Here is a 22,189-nt window from a genome sequence, read left to right on the forward strand (position 1 = left end):
GTACCATATTATTTTTGGATAAATCTCCTATTTTCCATTAACCTGTGTTTTGACAATTTTATTTCAAGAACAAAAAACCTTCCCTTCTGACCACAGGTTCGGAGCCGACTTGGGACATTGTTTCGCACAAATTTTTGGTCCTTCGAGCCGGATTTCCGGCAAAAAACGTTCGAAGTGCATCAGTGTTCCTGAGTGGGTGTTCCGGGCTGTGTTTAGGTTTTGGTTTTGTTCTGGAATAAAGTTTCAAAAATGGCTAGCTCAGGGGAATTATTAGAAGCAGTCAATTACGTGCCCATGATTCGGGATGAATTCGTTCGGTTGGTCGTTAACATCAAGAAGCGTGGAGTCAACAATTTCACCCTTCCCTTCTTGGAGGATAGGCTTGCCGCCGTACAGAAGTGGCTTAAGGTGTTGCATAAAACTCACGTTAAGATCACTACTCACATTAAACCGGCCGAATTAGCTAAAATGGAGTACGTGACGGAAAACTGGTATCAAGCAGCCCTTGATGCCCACAGTGACGCTGAAGAATTTATTCTGGGACATCTAGACGAATTTCGATCCAGTGAAGCAATGTCTGCGTCAGGCCCCACTGCGCCTTCAGGCGAAATAAACCACATCGGGCTTCCAGTTATCGACTTACCAAAGTTTTCCGGGGATTACTTAGAATGGAACAACTTTTATGAAACGTTCAGTTCCATTGTTCACGAAAAAGTACATGTCTCCGGGCGGGACAAGTTCCATTATCTAAAATCCTGTTTGCAAGGAGAAGCGGCAACAGTCAAATCTTTAGCGATCACCTCCGAGAACTATGAGATAGCATGGGACACTCTAGTAGCTAGGTATACTGACAAACGGATGATCACGAATACGTTCTTACATCAGATCTCGCAAGTACCCACGCTTCGGGGTGACAATTTTAAGGTTCTGAAAGAAGTTAGGGACTCAGTCACGGTTGCTCTCAACGCCCTTAAAACTATGGGTTGCGGCGTCGATCATTGGGATCCCATCATTGTTCATTCGCTGAAGAACAAACTGGATGCCACCCTTCGCTTGGCCTGGGAGATGTATCTGGGAAGCAGCAAGGATTATCCCACCTTTCTTCAATTTTCGGAGTTTCTAACGCTTCACATTAATTCCTTGCAATCCTTAGGTAACAAAACTAAGACTTCCAAAAAGGAATCGGGGAGATCCTTGAAGTCACACGCTACTAGCGTGAATAGTACCGGTTGCGCTCACTGTGGTAGTAACCATCTCTTGTATCAGTGCAAGGACTACCTTGCATTGACCCCTCAGGCTCGTTCAAAGTTTGCATTCTCACAGAACCTCTGCATCAACTGCCTGAGACCCGGGCATAGATGCTCCAATTGTTCTTCTTCATCACGATGCAGGAAATGTAGTAAAATGCATCATACTTTATTGCATTTTGACAAATCTGGCACCGGGGGGAGCAAGGAACGGGGTACTACCCCCGCGGTCAACTCCTCTTCCGAAACAGAACCCTCTAGCTGAAATACGACAACACATCTCAGTGTTTCCGACACACGATCAGTGCTATTGGCCACTTTCGCTGCCCGAATTGACGCCCATGACGGTTCTCGTATTATAGTCCGCGGATTAGTTGACCCGAGCTCAGAAACTTCTTTTATCTCCGAAAACTTAGCTCAGCAGTTACGTGTACCGCGAAAACGTATCAACGCTACCATTCAGGGCGTTTCTGGAAATTCGGCTCACAACGTTCGAGCAGAGGCACAGATTACTCTTCATTCTCTTTCACGGCAAGGTGTCTCGTTAGATACAACTGCATTAATCTTGCCGAAGATTACTCACTATACACCTCCGACGTATTCCCCGCAGTGTTGCCAGAAAGTAGACCGTCGGTCTACAGAATTTCCCCCTCCACTTACCACCACAGATGCAGGCTCGTTTGCGTGAGCCATCCCCGCTTCTACCGCTTCTCGATGGTCACGAGCACAAGCGAAGCGTCCATACATGTGTCGACTGGCTTCGCTCGCTCTCGGCTATCCTCGGATTAAAAAGAGAGCGGAGATACTTTCTCGGACCTCTCTGTCTTTCTCGCTGTTAGCGTCTAGCAGAAGTTCGAGGCAAAATCTTTCCGCTTCGCTTTGCCGAAAATCTATGAATCTTCGATGTTATTTACATTTGCAGGACAATGCCTTTATTCATGTTTTTCAGCATATTTATTTATAAGCATTGACTTATTTAAATCAATAATAAATTAAGGAAATGCGTATTTGATATATAATAATTATCTTAACTACAAATTCTTCGTTATATTTCGTTTATTTCCGTAAGATCTGCATTTCTTTAATTTATTATTGATTTTTGTGAGTCAATGGCCATTAAAAAAAAATTTAATCATAAAAAAAAAAAGCACCGAGCGGGAATCGAAATCGGACCCACGAATTGCCACGCGGTTACCTTACTGCCTGAGCCACGAGGCTTCTTCGATGTCTTATAAACAGAAAGTCTTCATACGGACTTGAAATACCGTATAAATAAACGATCAACTGACAGCTTTATTCATTATTATTCTGTCATAAGGGAACAAATATTGAAGAATAATTGTGTATTGAATATTTTTCGTAAGCTTTTCCAATTGCCCAGAACGAAGATAAATAATCAACGCTCGTAGCATTGGCATATTATAAGTGCGACAAGGAGCGGCTATCGAATCTCTCTGTTTTTCTCGCTTGTTAGCGTCTAGCAGAAGATTCGAGGCAAAATCTTTCCGCTTCGCTTTGCCAAAAATCTATCAATATTCGCTGTTATTTACATCTGCAGGACAATGCCTTTATTCATGTTTTTCAGCATATTTATTTATAAGCATTGACTTATTATAATCAATAATAAATTAAGGAAATGCGCATGTGATATGTAATAATTACTTTAAATACAATTTCACCGTTATAATTCCGTAATATCTGCATTTCTTTAATTTATTTTTGATTTTTGTGAGTCAATGGCCATTAAAAAAAAATTTAATCATAAAAAAAAAAAAAAAAAAAAAAGCACCGAGCGGGAATCGAACTCGGACCCACGAATTGCCACGCGGTTACCTTACCGCCTGAGCCACGAGGCTTCTTCGATGTCTTATAAACAGAAAGTCTTCATACGGACTTGAAATACCGTATAAATAAACGATCAACTGACAGCTTTATTCATTATTATTCTGTCATAAGGGAATAAAAATTGAAGAATAATTATATGTTGAATTGTTTTTAAAAGCTTTTCCAATAGCCAAGAACGAAGATAAATAATCAACGCTCGTAGCATTGGCATATATTATGAGTGCGATAAGGAGCGGCTATCGGACCTCTCTCTCTCTCTTTCTCTCTCTCTCAGTCGCGTCTTTGTTTTCCTTCTTCCTTTAGGGGAAAGCACGTGCGTTTATTACCACAACAATTCTTACCTCAGAAATATTATGTTCTGTAATGTATTTATATGTACATATAGATCAATACGTATTATGTACATAGACAACGCTAAAATTAAGTATTAATTTCTCTAAACATAAGACTCTCTATTAAAACCATTTACTAAATAAGCTTGAGAATCATATATTGAAATATAAGTAAAATTACATTACTTATTTTCATTGCGAGCTTTTTATTCCCGAACAGCTATTCGGCACTCGCAATGTAAGCATACACGAGCGACAGGTAGGAAGCGATTAATCAAAACAAAGAGTTTTTATGACTACCTAGATCTATGCAGTATTTAAAGGATTACATATACTTATTTCTATATATATGTAATAATTATACATAATATGGAAAGACTTTTCTCTCTGTGCAAGGAAGAGCTAATCCAAACAGCGTGCGAGAGAGAGACCGCTGCTTAGTGCGCGGGAAAAGGACAGCATGATAAACACGCAGTGTTTATTACCTGAAGCAAAAATTAAAGGCCGTTGAACCCAGACAATATAGGCCAAGTCGAACAGCTGATCTCTGAAATAGATCGAAGAATTAAGAACCTTCATTTTATTAAAGTGATTTCGCGAGTAATAGAAGGTAAATCATCTTTTAATTGATCCACTGCTCCGAATATATAGCAACTCCTACACCGCACTCACTCCTCGAACGATGTTTCTGCTCTTCCTTTCTCTCCTACCAATCACCTTCGGACACACCTGTATGGAAGAATCCTAACATTTTCGGGACTATTTTTTTTTTTTTTTTTAAGGGGAAAATGCTTTATGCATACCCTGTGAACTTATAGGGTTATGTGGGACTCCATTCAGCTATTCCGTATGTTTACCCACTAAAAACCCCTGTTTGAATGCTACATTTTTTAGCTCTGCAAAGTAGTCGCTCAAAGCAGACTCTACATAATGAAGCTTTGCAGAGTAGTCGCTCATAGCAGACTTTATATATTTTTGCTCTGCAAAGTAGTCGCTCAAAGCAGACTCTAATGACTCTATACATATTTCAGCTTTGCAGAGTAGTCGCTCATAGCAGACTTTATCTATTTTTGCTCTGCAAAGTAGTCGCTCAAAGCAGACTCTACATATTTCTGCTTTGCAGAGTAGTCGCTCATAGCAGACTTTATATATTTTTGCTCTGCAAAGTAGTCGCTCAAAGCAGACTCTACATGTTTCAGCTTTGCAGAGTAGTCGCTCAAAGCAGACTTTACAGTTTATTTCATTCTTTTTTATATGTTCTCTTCATCCTCATCCACTTCTTCATTATGCACATCTGAAGCAGTTTGTAAATGTATCTTTTTCTTTTTCTTTTCTGGTGTAGAGGAGTATGAATTATTACTTTTCATTAAATCAATGTGACCCTTTGTGATGTTCATTGTGAGAGGTGTTTCATTTCTACACCTAAGTGCGTATTTTAAAACGCATATTGCATTTAAAGTGTCAGCACCAATTTTATTTCGTTTGCTAGTTTTGCAATCAGGTATTATTGAGAAACATCTCTCTGCTTCTGCATTTGAGTGAGGAAGAGATCTCACCAAACATAACAATGATCGCAATTGTGGATATTTCAATTCGTCATTATTATCTTTTTCCGAACATATTGCTATCCACATTTCATCAAAGGGTAATTTCGACCAATAACTTCTAACTTCTGAACTTTCTTTGCGATAAAAATATATCCATTCTTTCGCAATAGAACGTTCATCGAAAGTACCTAGTTGACGGCATATATGTAATAATGTAACACCACTTTTTTCTCGATCATCATGAAATAGTGCTATATTTGCCTTTAGAATATTTAAATTTTCTAAAAATTTATTACATAGGGGAAACCTTTTGCGGATTTCCTCACTTGCTTTTATTAAGAAACATAAACAATTTTGTCTAATTACTTCTGCGTGTTCCACTGTGAGTTTCGAATCCATTATTTCATCTTCCAAAAAATGTGCATATTCTGAACCTACGTCTATTTCCGTAAGGTCAAGTTGATTAGATTTTTTTGAAAAATCAATATTATGCAAATTTGGTAAAAATATCTCTTTTTGCAATATTGCTGGTTTTAAAAATTTATTTGCAAAAAACATCAGAAAGTTTATCGATGATTCATGCAACAATTGGATTTTTGTTTCTTTAGCTTGGAAAGAAGCATTGAAAGAATTAAATCTCTCCAGTACAGGTTCCAAAAATAATAAATATGCTTTTGTCTCGCTATTTTGCATTATGACAAGAAGCTCCTCTGCTTGATTTACTTTCTCAGCCATTTGTTCTAATAGAAATTGATGTAATGTTGACCACAGTTCTAATATACGCTTTATGCAATTATGGCGCGAAAGCCATCTAGTTTCAGCGTATTTCAATAATTTTTTGCTGTCATTTTCCAATGCTATCTGTAAATCATCAAATATAGCAGTTCTTTTGCTACTCAAATTGATGAAAGATACTAGTTTTTTAATAAAGTTATCTAGTGGTAGTGGTATAGTTTTACAAGCATGAGAAGCTGCCAGTGCAGAGGAGTGACAAATGCAAGGCATTGTTATTAATTGTGGACATTTTTGCAATAGCTTCGTTTGAAAAGATTCATGCTTTCCGATCATTACTGAAGCATTATCACAGGTCAATCCAGTAATCTGTGAAAATGGTATTTCATGACGAATTAATTCATTACTGAATGCGGTAAATAGTTTATCTGCAGAACAATCACTTGCATCTAAATTAATTAACTGCAATAAATCTATTTGAACGCATAACGATTTTCTGTCCACATATCATGTAAGCAATGTCATTTTCTTTTCATTTGTTATATCTGTAGTTTCATCTACAAACACAGAAAATTTATTAGTTTTTAAATTATCAGCTATTCGTTTTGTTTCATAAGTGCACAGAACGTTATTCACAATCTTAGTTGCTTTGGTTCTACCAAGGGACATAGATTGCAAAACATTTGGTTCTTTACCTATATCTTGAAACAATTTCAATAACTCTGCACTGTATAAGAATGAAAGATTATGTTCAGCAAAAAAAGCTGCTACTTTTATTTCCGCTGCTTTTACCCTATCATTGAAATTAAATTGCTCATCTGTTGAACAAGTAGGAGATTCTGCATCAAAGTCTTCAGGCTTTTCCAGACGTTTAACATTATTTGAATGTATTTGACGCGAAGCATGCCTTTTGACTTGTGATAAACCACCTACATATTCTTTGTCACACGCAAGACAATAAAATTTGGAATCATCATTTTGTGCTTTTTGCAACCACACTTTCCAAGAAGGATCATAGTCCAGCCAATCATTGCGAAACATTGCTTTCGTTTTTTTTGGATTATCATTTGAATCCATTTTTCCCGATTTTGATTGTACTGTTAGTTTTTAAATACCAAATTTTTTGTATATTACAACGTAATATAATAATATTTCAGTACTCACAATTGAAGATTTTTTAATCCAAATTTCCTGATGTCAGTAAGGAAGTGACCCTTCGGCGTTGTAAATAACTGCTGTTCCACAATTATGCACCGAACAATAAACAATTTTATTTAACAAATTGCTTTTGGGACACAAATTAAACACCAAAAATTCACTTTAATCTTCACTACTTTTATCACCTCGAAATTTTAAGTCGTTTAAATATCAGTGATTTAAACCGACTGAACGAATCTACAGATATTTTCTTCAAATTTATGTGATTGTTTACATCTATGGCTGACAAGTATACAGTAGCTACATTTCGACAGTAAACCTAAACATTGAGAGCGTGGCCTTAACTATCAACTTTGTGAGGAACTGTATCATATTGACATCGTCCGAAAGTCCTATTTCATAATCGATCAGTTATAATGGATCGTCTGATCAGGCAGTTTGCACAGTAAGTAGTTTATTAATATGTAAAATACTCTATTCGGGAATTTGAGAGCATAGATAAAAGGTTAATTGTTAAAGGATATTTCTTACAGTACTTATTATATTAATTTTTATTAGTTATTAATAATTAATTAAGATTAGTATTGTGAGAAGAGTAAATAAATTTGATGACCTTCCCCTATTCACCAAACTTTCTTAGATAAATTCGTTAACCATTCTAATGCTTAAAATTCGATCACTTTCAATTCATATACAGGAAGGTATTTGTAATAATAAATTATGTCAATCGTATTATAACATTTAATTATTTTATCTATGCTTATCAGATTAATTGTAATGAGCGACACATCCAATACATACATAATGAAGTGTCACGGATTTAACTCCTTTTATTAATTTCAAATTTTTTCTTTCTTTACAGAATGTCTCACGAACAGCGACTTCAGCGAAGTAAGTACACTTTAATTATGAATCTAAATATTTCATAATGTAGATTTTTTTTAATTAATTGTATTTAATTAAATTTCTTATATTTATATAGACGGTGCCACTTCCAATGCAGCTGCGCTGCAGTATTACGACCAGCGCTTGGATTCCATCGAAGGAACCCTTCAAGCGCTGGTCCGGCAGCAGCAGCAGCACGTGCTGCACCAGCAAATGGTGTTGGTGCAGCAGCAACAACAGCCACGGCAGCAGCAACAGCAGCAGCAACAGCAGCAGCAACAACAGCCACGGCAGCAACAGCAGCAGCATCAGCAGCCACGGCAGCAACAGCAACAACAACGACAGCACCGCCTCCACCCTGGGCCACAGCGGCAGCCTTCGGCTGGTTCAGGAGCAGTGGCGCAAAGGCCAGTCCCTCGTGGTAATATTTCATTATTAATCAATCCCTAACATTCCTTTTTGCAAAAAACATATCACTTTTTGATTAAATATAATGTTAACAATCTTAAAATTATGTTACAGTCAGAGGAACAGATGGCGGGAAAGCGCGCCGTCATTGGGACCACATGAGGGGTGGTGGCAGAGGAGGAAGAGTGAGAGGAGGAGGAGTGAGAGGAAGAGGAGTAGGAGGAAGAGGAAGAGGACGAGGTGGAAGGGGGAATTGGGAGGGGACTGGTGGTAACACCGTAGTGTATAAAATTTTCCATTTTTATTAAATAAAAATCTAAAATGAAATTATTGTAGTTCATATTTACTTAGTGCCGATTCCTCTTTCAAACACACATCACAATACCAAATTCCCACACCTTATCAATTATAATAAGTCCTCAAGGTATGAGCAAATAGTCCCGAAAATGTTAGGATTCTTCCATACAGGTGTGTTCGAAGGTGATTGGTAGGAGAGAAAGGAAGAGCAGAAACATCGTTCGAGGAGTGAGTGCGGTGTAGGAGTTGCTATATATTCGGAGCAGTGGATAAATTAAAAGATGATTTACCTTCTATTACTCGCGAAATCACTTTAATAAAATGAAGGTTCTTAATTCTTCGATCTATTTCAGAGATCAGCTGTTCGACTTGGCCTATATTGTCTGGGTTCAACGGCCTTTAATTTTTGCTTCAGGTAATAAACACTGCGTGTTTATCACGCTGTCCTTTTCCCGCGCACTAAGCAGCGGTCTCTCTCTCGCTCGCTGTTTGGATTAGCTCTTCCTTGCACAGAGAGAAAAGTCTTTCCATATTATGTATAATTATTACATATATATAGAAATAAGTATATGTAATCCTTTAAATACTGCATAGATCTAGGTAGTCATAAAAACTCTTTGTTTTGATTAATCGCTTCCTACCTGTCGCTCGTGTATGTTTACATTGCGAGTGCCGAATAGCTGTTCGGGAATAAAAAGCTCGCAATGAAAATAAGTAATGTAATTTTACTTATATTTCAATATATGATTCTCAAGCTTATTTAGTAAATGGTTTTAATAGAGAGTCTTATGTTTAGAGAAATTAATACTTAATTTTAGCGTTGCCTATGTACATAATACGTATTGATCTATATGTACATATAAATACATTACAGAACATAATATTTCTGAGGTAAGAATTGTTGTGGTAATAAACGCACGTGCTTTCCCCTAAAGGAAGAAGGAAAACAAAGACGCGACTGAGAGAGAGAGAAAGAGAGAGAGAGAGGTCCGATAGCCGCTCCTTATCGCACTCATAATATATGCCAATGCTACGAGCGTTGATTATTTATCTTCGTTCTTGGCTATTGGAAAAGCTTTTAAAAACAATTCAACATATAATTATTCTTCAATTTTTATTCCCTTATGACAGAATAATAATGAATAAAGCTGTCAGTTGATCGTTTATTTATACGGTATTTCAAGTCCGTATGAAGACTTTCTGTTTATAAGACATCGAAGAAGCCTCGTGGCTCAGGCAGTAAGGTAACCGCGTGGTAATTCGTGGGTCCGAGTTCGATTCCCGCTCGGTGCTTTTTTTTTTATGATTAAATTTTTTTTTAATGGCCATTGACTCACAAAAATCAATAATAAATTAAAGAAATGCAGATCTTACGGAAATAAACGAAATATAACGAAGAATTTGTAGTTAAGATAATTATTATATATCAAATACGCATTTCCTTAATTTATTATTGATTTAAATAAGTCAATGCTTATAAATAAATATGCTGAAAAACATGAATAAAGGCATTGTCCTGCAAATGTAAATAACATCGAAGATTCATAGATTTTCGGCAAAGCGAAGCGGAAAGATTTTGCCTCGAACTTCTGCTAGACGCTAACAGCGAGAAAGACAGAGAGGTCCGAGAAAGTATCTCCGCTCTCTTTTTAATCCGAGGATAGCCAAGAGCGAGCGAAGCCAGTCGACACATGTATGGACGCTTCGCTTGTGCTCGTGACCATCGAGAAGCGGTAGAAGCGGGGATGGCTCACGCAAACGAGCCTGCATCTGTGGTGGTAAGTGGAGGGGGAAATTCTGTAGACCGACGGTCTACTTTCTGGCAACACTGATTCCCCGTCGTCCTTTCCAGTACTTAGCGAAATAGATCTTGCTGATAACTTCGCTTCAACCGGTGCTCCAGTCGATGTACTTCTTGGTGCAGATTACTATCCTACGTTGGTAGAAGGCCCGGTCATTCATTCTTCTGATCATTCTTTGATTGCCCAGCGGACTATGTTCGGGTGGATCGTATCTGGGGTCTTACCTAGGGCTGGTCGCTCTCATAGTCTCACGGTTCATCATTGCTTTGACTTAGAAAACACTCTTCGCGACTTCTGGGAACTGGAAGAAGTTCCTGAGGTCAAACCCATGTCCACAGAGGACTCCCTCTGTGAACAACATTTTGTGGATACGGTATCACGCACCCACTCGGGTCGTTTTGTTGTTGCTTTACCTTTTCGATCCGACATCGAAAAGCATAGTCTAGGTTCTTCTTCTCGGGTAGCAGAGAAAACCTTATCTAAAATACTTCGACGGTTGGAAAACTCTCCAGACCAGGCTGAAAGTTATTCTCAATTCTTACAGGAGTATATTATGTTGGGACATATGTCTCCTGTTCCTATGAACTCTGATTTTCGCGTCTTCCTGCCTCATCATGCAGTTTTTAAGACCGAGAACCAGAAGACAAAGATTCGCGTTGTATTCAACGCATCTTCTAAAACCTCTACGGGCGTCTCACTTAACGACACGTTATTCATTGGACCCAAGCTCCAGCAGAACATCACGCGGATCCTAATGAATTGGCGTGCCTTTCGATATATAGGCGTGACGGACATTGTTAAAATGTTCAGACAGATTTTGGTTCGTCTTGAGGACCGCAAGTATCAGAACATTTTATGGAAGACTGATTCCGGTGAGCTTCAGGATTTCGAACTCAACACGATGACCTACGGTACGGGGTCGGCACCTTTTATATCCTCGCGAGTTTTGCGCGAATTAGCTTCCACGGACGGGGCTGACTTCCCTCTCGCGCAGGATGTTTTGTTAAATTCTACATACGTAGATGATATACTTTTCGGGGCTCATGACTTAAAGCAACTCAGTTCGGTCAGGGAACAACTCATCGCTCTACTAGCGAAAGGGGGCTTCTCCTTGAGCAAATGGGCATTCAATCAACCGGGGACTTCCCCGCTTGAACCTACCGAGCCGCACTCTTTCTTGGAGGATCCTGCTGGGTCAAGTAAAGTCTTGGACATATATTGGGATCACGGGGATGATAGCTTTCGCTTCCGTGTCTCTCCTTCATCTATTGGTGTACTAATCAAACGCATCCTCTTATCAGAGAATGCTAAGATCTTTGATCCATTGGGATGGATCTCTCCAATAGTCATCACATTAAAGCAGTTAATGCAATCCACCTGGTTACTCAAACTCTCTTGGGATGAAGAGATTCCTGAGCCGGTGCAGTCCAAATGGCTCAAGAGTTATGAGCAGCTCCGCGACTTACAGTCTTTACGCATTCCCCGCTGGACCGGGCAAACTCCCAATACTGGAGAACGCGAATTGATCGGATTTTGCGACGCATCAGAGTTGGCCTACGGTGCTGTAGTCTACGAACGTCTTACGGATGACAACGGTCATCTGTCGGTACATTTAGTAATGTCTAAAACAAAAGTCGCACCGATTAAGACCACTTCAATACCTCGGTTGGAGTTGATTACAGCCGCACTGCTAGTCAAGCTATTGGTTCATGTAAAAGGAAGTCTTGTCGGGAATTGTGATGCGATTCGTTGCTACTCGGATTCGCAGGTCGCGTTAGCTTGGATAGCAAAGCAACCCGTACATTGGAAGACGTTTGTGGCCAATCGCGTTTCATATATTCAAACGCATCTTCCTGAAGCCAGCTGGCATCATGTACCTACTAAGCTGAATCCTGCAGATTTGTGCTTAAGAGGAGCCAGTGCTCAACAGTTATCAGAGGACTCACTTTGGTGGCATGGGCCTGCTTTTCTCCGCGAGCCAATTGTCAATCCTGTTCAGGTCTTTGAAACCACGGAAGAAAGTCGGAAGGTAGCGTTAACCGCTCAACTAGACACAATTCAGTGTTGGTTTTTTGATAAGTTTTCGTCTTGGTCTAAACTGGTCCGAGTTATGGCTTATGTTCTTCGATTTGTCCAGCGGACCAGGAAAACCGGCCAATGGGAGGACTCCCTCCTGTCTGCATTGGAAATTCGCAGTTCAATTGAAGCCTTGGTAAAGGTTGTTCAACGAACACACTTCGCCAACGAAATCTCAGCCTTGAGTCATGGGTTACGTATACCGTCGCGATCAAAGCTTCTTTCCTTATATCCTATACTGGATCCACAAGGAATATTACGAATAGGGGGGCGGCTTCGAAACGCCGAAATTTCTGAACTAACGAAACACCCCATTATTCTACCGGACTGTCACCTAACTGCCATACTCATTAGGCAAACCCACCTAGATACACTTCACGGGGGACTCCAATTAACTTTGTCCACGTTGCGACAAAGGTTTTGGGTCGTGAATGCGCGAAATCTAGTAAAATCATGTGTTCATAAATGCATCACGTGTGTTCGCGAACGCGCTAAACTCGGTAGCCAACTTATGGGTTCACTTCCTGCCGCTAGGGTTTCTCGCAGTTTCACTTTTGAACACACCGGAGTAGACTATGCCGGGCCCTTTTTGGTGAAATTACATCACGGTCGTAATGCAAAATCCATAAAATGCTACGTGGCAGTGTTCGTATGTCTATCTACCCGTGCTGTTCACTTGGAACTCGTCTCTCGACTGGATACCGAGGCCTTCCTCGCCGCGCTGTCTCGGTTTATCTCTCGTCGTGGAAAACCCGTCGTTATGTACTCAGACAACGGCCTTAACTTTCAAGAAGCGGACGCAGAACTCAAACGCGCCTACCAATGCGCTCTAGAAGCCGCCCGCACTCAGAAAACTGATTCCCTCGGCGAAATCGAGTGGAAATTCATTCCGGTCGCCACTCCTCACTGGGTCGGTCTTTGGGAGAGTGCGGTAAAAAGTATGAAGCACCACCTAAAGCGCTCCCTCGGAGTCTTCGTGCCTAATTTCGAAGAAATAGCTACTCTACTGACCAAGATTGAGGCCTGCCTCAACTCACGGCCAATCTTGCGGTTACATTATGATCCAGAGTCGTTGGACGTACTCACTCCGGGGCATTTCTTGTCAGGTCGGGCCTTAAATTCCCCCCCCCCCCCCCCCCGGAATTTTCAACCTTGGATTTACGCGAATCTTCATTAAACCGTTGGCAAAACGTGACTAGAATCACCGAGACCTTCTGGAAGAAGTGGTCTTCCGAATACCTCCACACATTGCAGAATAGGCCAAAATGGCAGAACACTAACTCGGAATTTGGTGAAGGAGATTTGGTTCTGATCAAAGTACCCAACAACCCCCCGCGCATGTGCACATTGGGGCGGATTCTTAAACTAGTACCTGGGGTAGACGGGGTAGCTCGTTTAGCTATACTCAAAACCGCGAGAAAAGAGATTCAACGGAGTCTCTCGCAACTTTGCAAACTCCCTGCGTAGCCCTCGTTTCGGATCTTATCAGGGTCTGTCTTTACCCTGTTATTCGGCATCCTGAAACTCTTCAGGTTGCCCTTTTTCCTTCTGAAGCTTCCTGGGACTCTTCAGGTTGTCTATTCTCTTTCCTGGTTTCCTGGGACTCTTCAGGTCGCCCTATTTCCTGTTCCAAACCTTCAGAAACACGTATGACTTCCGCCATGTCTTTTCTTCAAAAACTCCCAAAGTACTTACTGAGTCTTCGTACTCATCATCTACCTTTTTGGTGCAGCGATTTGATCATGGCGGATTATCCATGGGCCCACCTCCTGGGCGTGGGATACGCAGACGAGGGGGACGATGTCCTAGAGTTGCATGCCCCCCGGGAGGAATCTGAATTTCGGCGGCTGTTCGGCCATATTCTCCCGGAGGGGCAAAAGGAGACACCGGCACCGCCACCACCTCCAACCCCAACAGCACGACCGCGGACGAGACGGCAGAGGCCCGTCATCGCCTCAAAGAAGAGCATTGCCTCGGCGAACTGGTCTGGGAAAGTCCTCGACGATCCCAGCGCCAGGGAGCTCGAGCGCAATGCTCAAAAAATCAGAGCCCGGGCATTCGGGCAAGAGATAGAGGTGCCCCTCTATACGGCCATGAAATTGCGCCGATGGAAGGCCTGGGCCCCGCAGGGCAAAATAACCCTGCGGTGGTCGCCGGCCCTAGAACCACACTCCGCCAAACTGCACGTCCACCTCAAAAAATAGTCGCCTCGTCCCTATCTGTTTTATATCGTTTTATTTTTTTTGTAAAAAAACTTGTTAAACTGAGTTAACTTTATTCTTCCTTGTCTTGACGCCATCGCGTCAACGGGGGGAGTTTATTCGAGATCGGGAGGAGCGGAAAATGTTGAGAAATAGATTCCGCATTTTTCCGCTATATCTCCCTTTCTCTCTTGCGCTCACAGTAGACGGCTAGACCGACAGCATCTAGCCGCTCTATCTGTCCTTGTCACTCCGCTGCGCGCTTGCGCGTCTTCTGGCCCTGGCGCGTCGCGGCCGCGACGCGACACTACTTGCGCGCTTGGCCACTAGGTGGCCAGCGCCCGCAGCAGCTCTCTCGCTGGCAAGATTAGTGTCGCGTAATTACTTAGATGGGTCCTGGGTAAGGACCCATCGCGCCCCAAACTGGCTCGACCGCTGTATAACAGCAGCAACAGCAGCTTTTTTTGACGCCTTCCGGCAACCTCCGCCTTCCGGCACCTGCCTCACCGGCTTTTGACGCCTCTACGGCAGCGCCTCCACGGCCATCTAACGAGCGCCTCCACCGGCGAACTCTTCTGGTGAATCACTTTGGTAAATATCACCAAACCACAGACCGCCTACCAAGATGGGACTTCCCCTCCAGAGCTGCCAGACTTGGCACAATCTGGCGCATGCGTAGAACGATTCTCGCAGCCGGCTTAGGAAACGTAGCTAGTGTTCGAGGTGCCCCTCGACAAAATATTTAAAAATTTTTATTTTCTGTTTATTTTTTTGTTTTTATACAAATGTTACTACAAACACTTATAATTAAGATGAGATAAATAAAATTTACAAATGTTGATAATTATTGGTTTACCTTTAATTCTTCCATCAAGCAAAATAAATATTATCCTTCCATCCAGATCTGAGAGTTTTGACAGAGGAGATTCTGCAAATATTAACTACTGTTAACTAGCACTGCTACGCTACTCTGATTTGGTAGACATTTCTATAAGTAATTACTATTACTATGAATTACAGAATTATTTACCTGAATATTCAAAGACTAGGGTAACGCCTTCACTCAAGCACAAAATACCACTTCCAAGCTGTCAATCTATGTTACTGTGGTCCTCAGTTGATAAGCCTTTTTGTGTATTCCAAATCCTAGGCACATTTCAACACAATCTGTAATGCAGAACATAACACAAAGAATCTTGTATCAAACTAAAAGCTCTAAATGATTATTAGTTAATACTCATCTGAATAGCTTATACTGCTGCACCATTTTCCTAATCCAATAGAAGATTCACATTTCCACAATGTACCAATCATACTTGGCGATGGAGAAGATGCTGCAAATATTAATAGGTTAGCTAGAACACTTCTAAGCTATTCTCATTTGGCGTTCCTTAATTACTATTATTGTTAAATGCAGAATTATTTACCTGGATATTCCTTGGTTGGAGTAATATCTTGACCGAAAGACTAATTACCATGTCCAAGCTGTCATAATTAATGGTATCCTGGTGCTCTATAGTTGTTAATCCTTACATTTTGAAGAAACATCCACATTTTTCTACATTACCTGTAACGGAAAACACAACACAAAGAATCTTGATTTATTTCAAGCCATAAATAATTAATTTTTAATACTCATCTAAATAGCTTGTACTGCTGCACCATTTTCATCATTCCCCATTTTCCTTATCCAATTGAAAATTCACATTTCCACTATTCTGCCAATCACATTATTAGATTGAGTAAACACTGTAAATATATAATGTCCTGATAACTCATGCTTTTATGCAATCGTCGTAGAAAGAAAATCACAAAAGAAACACTTTTCAATTAACAAATTTAACCTAAAACAGCACAATCTGAATATTTTTATGCAATCAATGTTTATCTTATTTCAGGTCTGTTCTATATACTGCTGAACAAACTAAACATGTTTTTAATGCACTTAAATCATTTAACACAAACTATTTTTTAGTTTATGTTAGTTTAATACGCGTTTATCAAACGAAAGCGGGATTATTAAATTGACAGAACACATGAACTAAACCAATCCAATTTCGAAGCTTTATCGCTCTTATCGACGGACATATATATGTATGAATTTACAGGTTTTCCTTAATTTTTCTGGAAATAAGATATATACGTCAAAACTGCAGTAGTATGTTTCTTAATTAGTAGGGAATATGTAGTTTATGTATAAATATGTGAAATATATAAATAAACTTTTTAATACATTTATAAACAGATATAAATAAGATTTCAATTCTAGAATTTCGGATTTTCTTTTTAATAAGCGGTGTCTGAAAATTATATATATAAATTTAAACACCATTTTTATCAGTAATAAGTATATTCGATTTCCTATTGAATAATTAAGCAAATTTGTACTAATATGTATAAATAAAAGAAATAAAACAATTAATTAGTCCAATTTATCATTGTTATCATTATTTTATATGAAATGAACCATTGATTCCATTACACTAAGCTTTTATATGTTGATAAATAAATCTTTTTTTTTTAAATTGTTAATTATTGTAATAATGATAAAAGCCTCTTTCGCATATATTATTTAACAATTATATAAAACATTTGAAAGTCCTTCTGACTGTTAGTAATAGATATGCTAGATACATAAAATTATTGAAAAATTTTTGACAGTCTGCAAAATGAATCAAAAGTTAACTGGCAAATGCCGTTTGTTTACAAACAATAACGAAGTACCCGTTAACTTTCCATCTAATTTAAAGTAACTTAATCAGTCTTGCATTTGGTATCATTTAATACGGATCGTTAATCAATTTACGGGATAATAAAAGTGATTTTACAGTGTCTGTAGTAATTTTCGAAATTTATTATGGATTCCGCGGACCAAATGCAAGGCTGTAGTAGTAGTGGTGGTGTTAGAAATTTTGTTTATTCGTGGTTGTCAAATAAAAAGTTTAGTCCGTGGTTAGTAAATCAGGATAATCAGGCTTTTTGCAATGCATGTAAAAGGTTTTTGTCAAATAGAAAAAATGTTTTAGAAAAGCATGCTGAAAGTGAAAGTCATTTATGGGTGATGGATAATAATTATAGTTCGGTGGAAAATAATGACGCGCCTACAAGTTCTTGTTCGTCGGAAGAAAATTTGAATATTAGTGATTTAGTGAAAAGTGCAGAAATTAAATTAGCAAGTTATTTCGCTGAGCATAATGTGAGTATTCAGTCTGTAGATCATTTAGTAGATTTAATAAAAGTAACTTTTACACGGCCAGAAATAGTAGAGCAAATTAAGCTACATCGTACGAAATGTAGCAAAATTATTACGAATGTTTTAGAGAAACGGGAAATGGAACGTACGTCAGATGCATTGAGAAACAATTATTTTAGTATTTTATTAGATGAGTCAACGGATATAACTGACAAGAAATGCTTAAGCATTGTCGTTCAATATTTTTCAACAGAAATGAATAATGTAATAACGGAACTATTTAAAATAATTGAGCTCGATGCAACTGACTGCTCAGCCGAAAAATTATTCGCGGCCTTTAAAAATTGTTTTTTCCAATACGGTATTCCTTTTGAAAATATAGTAGGTTTCGCGTGTGATAATGCGTCCGTTATGTTGGGATCCCGGGATTCCTTTTTAACTCGGCTGAAAGAAATAGTTCCTCGCGTTATTCTATTAAATTGTATTTGCCACACTTCTGCGATAGTAGCAAAAAAAGCTTGCAAAGAATTGCCGCAAGAATGTTTTGAATTAATGCGCGGAGTAGCAACATATGTTTCTGGTAGTGCAAAGCGTTGCGCTATTTTAAAAGAGTTCCAAACTTTTTGTGAGGTCGAAACTCATAAAATTTTAAAAATTGGAGAAACTCGTTGGTTATCAGCACAGAAATGTGTTGATAGACTAATTGAGAATTGGTCGTGTCTCCGTCTTTTCTTTAATGACGCATGCTTTAATGATAAATTAGAATCGGCGACAAAAATTTTAGATCTTTTAAATAGCGATACGATTAAAAGTTACTTTCTGTTTTTAAACTATGCCTTAACTGCCTTCAATAAATTTAATGCCTTTTTTCAATCTACAAATGTTTTAATCCATAAGCTTGTAAAAACAAGCAAAACTTTAATAAAACAATTTGGCCAAAATTTCTTGAAAGCAGAAGCATTAAGTGAAATTGAATGTTTAAATTTGCATGATTTAAAATATTATTTAGATATAGGTCTTATTTATTTAGGTTCGGATTGTGAGGAATTTTCAGAAAATTTATCAGAAGAAGATGTTTTAGAAATCCGTAAACGTTGTTTAAATTTTTATAAAGTTAGCGTAATTGAAATGCAGCAAAGACTGCCACTAAATAATATAATATTTAAGAAATTTGAATTTCTACATCCAGTTATAGCACTAGATATAACTGTTAGAAACCGTGAAATACGTGATTTCAATTGCATCTTACCTTCTTTACCACCAATTTTTAATAAAAATGAATTGGCAATGGAGTGGCGTCAGCTGCCTCTTATTGAAGACAGCGATCGCGAAATGTTGCAGGGTTTGGACATTGTTCCCTTCTGGAATAAAGTGTTCACTTTAAAAAATTTTGATAATAATAAATTATTTCCGAATTTGGAGCTATTAGTTAAAATGCTCCTATCTTTGCCCCACTCCAATGCCGAAGTTGAACGCATTTTTTCAATTGTAACAGATGTTCGTTCGAAGAAACGTAATGCAATCGGTGCCGATTTATTAAACGCCATTTGCAAAATTCGGTCATCATTTCAAGCACACGAGAAGAATTGTGTGTCTTTCCAAGTAGATGCGCGACATTTAGAGCTGCATAACTCAGCTAATTTATATTCTTCCTAACATATGTTACAATTTTTTGGTGGCTATTTTTTAAACAATTATTTGCATTTGCGGACATTGCATGTGAAACTTTGGGTATAATATGTTCATTTTTATGTATTTTTGCATGAGTGTTCTTAATACTTAAGTTTGATTTTATTGACTACATCTTCGTAATTTTTCTGAAAAAATATACTGCATTTTATGCAAAATGTATTTTCTCATTGAAAAGTGTAATAAAGTGCTGGTAATAAAAACAAACATAATTTTATTATATGTTTTGCATGTTCCCTCTCTAAGGATTGCAAGACCTTGTCGTTGGTGAGAGGGCTTATATCTCTACTCACATATCAGATATTTTTTAATATTGATTTAATTTAACACATTAATTATTCACATCTTTTAATATTTCATTTAAATATTTGATAAGAGTTAAAGGGACTTACTAACAAGCAATCCAATTTATAGTTAATTTGTTTATTTCTTAATTTATTGTGAAATTGATTTTTCATATTAAGGTGCAGTGATTCAAAACATTAAAAGGAAGGTTCTACGGGCGATACTTAAGGTTGCTACATCCCTGAAAGCTGCAGTGGCGAAGAGGCAAACTACAAGAATCATTTCGCGCATGCGCGAGATTATGCCAAGTCTGGCAGCTCTGGGGCTGCGATGGGTCTTTATCAAGGACCCATCTATATAATTTCGCGGCACGAAACTTGCCAGCGAGAGAGCTGCTTGAGGCGCTGGCCACCTAGCGGCCAGGCGCGCAAGTTGTGCCCCTGCCGCGACGTGCCAGGGCCAGTAGACGCGCAAGCGCGCCGCGGCGAAAGATAGAGTGAGAGATAGAGCGGCTAGACGCGGTAGGCAGTGAAGCCAGACTGGGTCTAAAATGCTTCCCCACTCTGCCTCCATAGGCTCACTAACACTAAGAGCTATTGAATCGTCCGTGAGAGCACCCCACTACTGACTCTTCGAACGTTGCACGCATACCATCACTGCAGTACGTGCATGTTTCGGTGTCCTTCGTATAACTCCGGTATATTTCGAGTACGAGAGAGAGCGGTATACTTTTCTCGGACCTCTCTTTCTCGCGATCCTTCTTTGCTCGTTTAGCCAACGAGCTTAAACGAGAAAAGCCGAGTAGCCGAAGGAAATTAAGAAATGTGTTTTTCACGGTCAGCTATGATAAAAGCTAAATACGCTAAATGCGAATGTATTAAGATAAAATATTTATAAGCAGCCGTTAACTTATTAGATTTTATAATAAATAAGGAAATGCGATGATATTACGTAACATTGGTCAATTGTCTTAAGACTCATATTTTACGTATTATTGTTAAAAATATTTTATTTTCTTAATTTATTATTTAATCTAGTAGGTTAATGGTAATAAAAAAAAAATTAAAAAAGTTTGCATGAGTCTGCGGGAATCGAACCCGAGTCCGCGTAAGCAGCAAACAAGCGCCTCACCATCTGCGCTACGGAACATATTTGTTAACTCTGAAGCTTAGTGGTCTGATAGAGCAATGGAAGCTTTCTCTATGAAATTCAATTTACAGAATAAAATATCAATTATAATCGTATATATATTTATTTCGTATGTCTTTTTCTAATGAAATAAAATATTTCTTTTGCATATTTCTAATAATTAATCACTTTAACAGCTGTAGCTTCAATAAGCGACTCCAACATTACGAAGAATAAAATAGATACTTAGTCAATTTTAGTAGTTGCTCATTTCACCTATTATAATAATTAGAAAGACTATTTCAAGACAAAAATAATGACTGTCCGAAACTAGGGGACCCTTTTATGATCTGCTATATAGTACTGTGTATCTTAAATATCCAAATTTTACAGTTTTAGCTTATTTTAATATTATTTTTATGTTAGTAACATTAGCTTATATAATATAGATTAGTTTCTATTAACTTAAAGTGAGATGTAGAAATTATTGATCACTTTATTTAAAAAAAAGCTTAAGTGTCCGATACTAGGGTACTTCCCCCTACATATCATATGCAAATATTTATAATACATTTATTAGTGACATATTAATTAAATATAACGGGTTCATTTTCATGGTTTCTCCTCAATGTATAATAAATATTTGCATATGATATGTTACTCTAACAATCATTTCGAAAAATCCTATTTCTTCCATAAAGCAATAAATACATTTTTCATATTTTTCCATATACCTGAAATGGTCGACTCCGATCTCTATTATGTGTGAAGCTAAAAGTTCTGCCGTTAGGATTTTATAGCACTCTTGAAAATTTTGAGAAGGTCCAATAACTGCCTGATGATATTAATCAATCAGTTGAAGGCAAACTTGTTATAATATTTTGTATAGATTTGCTTTAATTAAATATTAGCCATGTACAAAATTGTTGAATGTGTAACGCATCTCGTATCGCCAGAATGTTTGGAGATAGATAAAAATTGAGTCCGCCAATGCGTTGCATTTTTTCCGGCGTATAAAATTAAAAAAAATCATCAATTTACATTGCCTAGAAGCCGAGATATTTCATTTTTGTTGCGCGCCTTCGCTTTGAAGTCGCGCAATCGAATTTAGCTCCACTATCATCTGTTATCCCCACCACTGTGCTTGGCCGAGCACCCTATACTTTTCAGTCGGTCGGGAGGATTTTAATTATCAAATTTTTAAAGAAGCTCATAATTTATTTAAACAGCATTTGGCACTGTAATACTATATGATATGCCCTACCGATTGCACTTTTAAAAATGTCTCTATATGGTATATTACCGCCGTAAATCAATGAAGAATTTGAAACATTGTTACAAAAAATCTGTAAAATATATTTTGA

The 22,189-nt window shown here is 38.4% G+C and overlaps 2 protein-coding genes across 2 annotated transcripts; both read left to right on the forward strand.

Annotated features, from left to right (window-relative positions):
- The first annotated feature begins 249 nt into the window (after nucleotides 1-249).
- LOC136776185 (uncharacterized) lies at nucleotides 250-1,512 on the forward strand. Its single transcript, XM_066731566.1, has one exon. It carries the CDS (start codon nucleotides 250-252, stop codon nucleotides 1,510-1,512), a length of 1,263 nt encoding a protein of 420 aa, XP_066587663.1.
- A 15,875-nt stretch (nucleotides 1,513-17,387) lies between these two features.
- Nucleotides 17,388-19,379, forward strand: LOC136776186 (zinc finger protein 862-like). The gene has a single exon (XM_066731567.1). The coding sequence runs from the start codon at nucleotides 17,388-17,390 to the stop codon at nucleotides 19,377-19,379; it is 1,992 nt and encodes a 663-aa protein (XP_066587664.1).
- The last annotated feature ends 2,810 nt before the right edge of the window (nucleotides 19,380-22,189 follow it).

Source organism: Prorops nasuta, unplaced genomic scaffold, assembly GCF_024137725.1.
Source record: "Prorops nasuta isolate Cenicafe-Biocafe unplaced genomic scaffold, Cenicafe_Pnas_1.2 PNAS00009, whole genome shotgun sequence".
Lineage (NCBI taxonomy): Eukaryota > Metazoa > Arthropoda > Insecta > Hymenoptera > Bethylidae > Prorops > Prorops nasuta.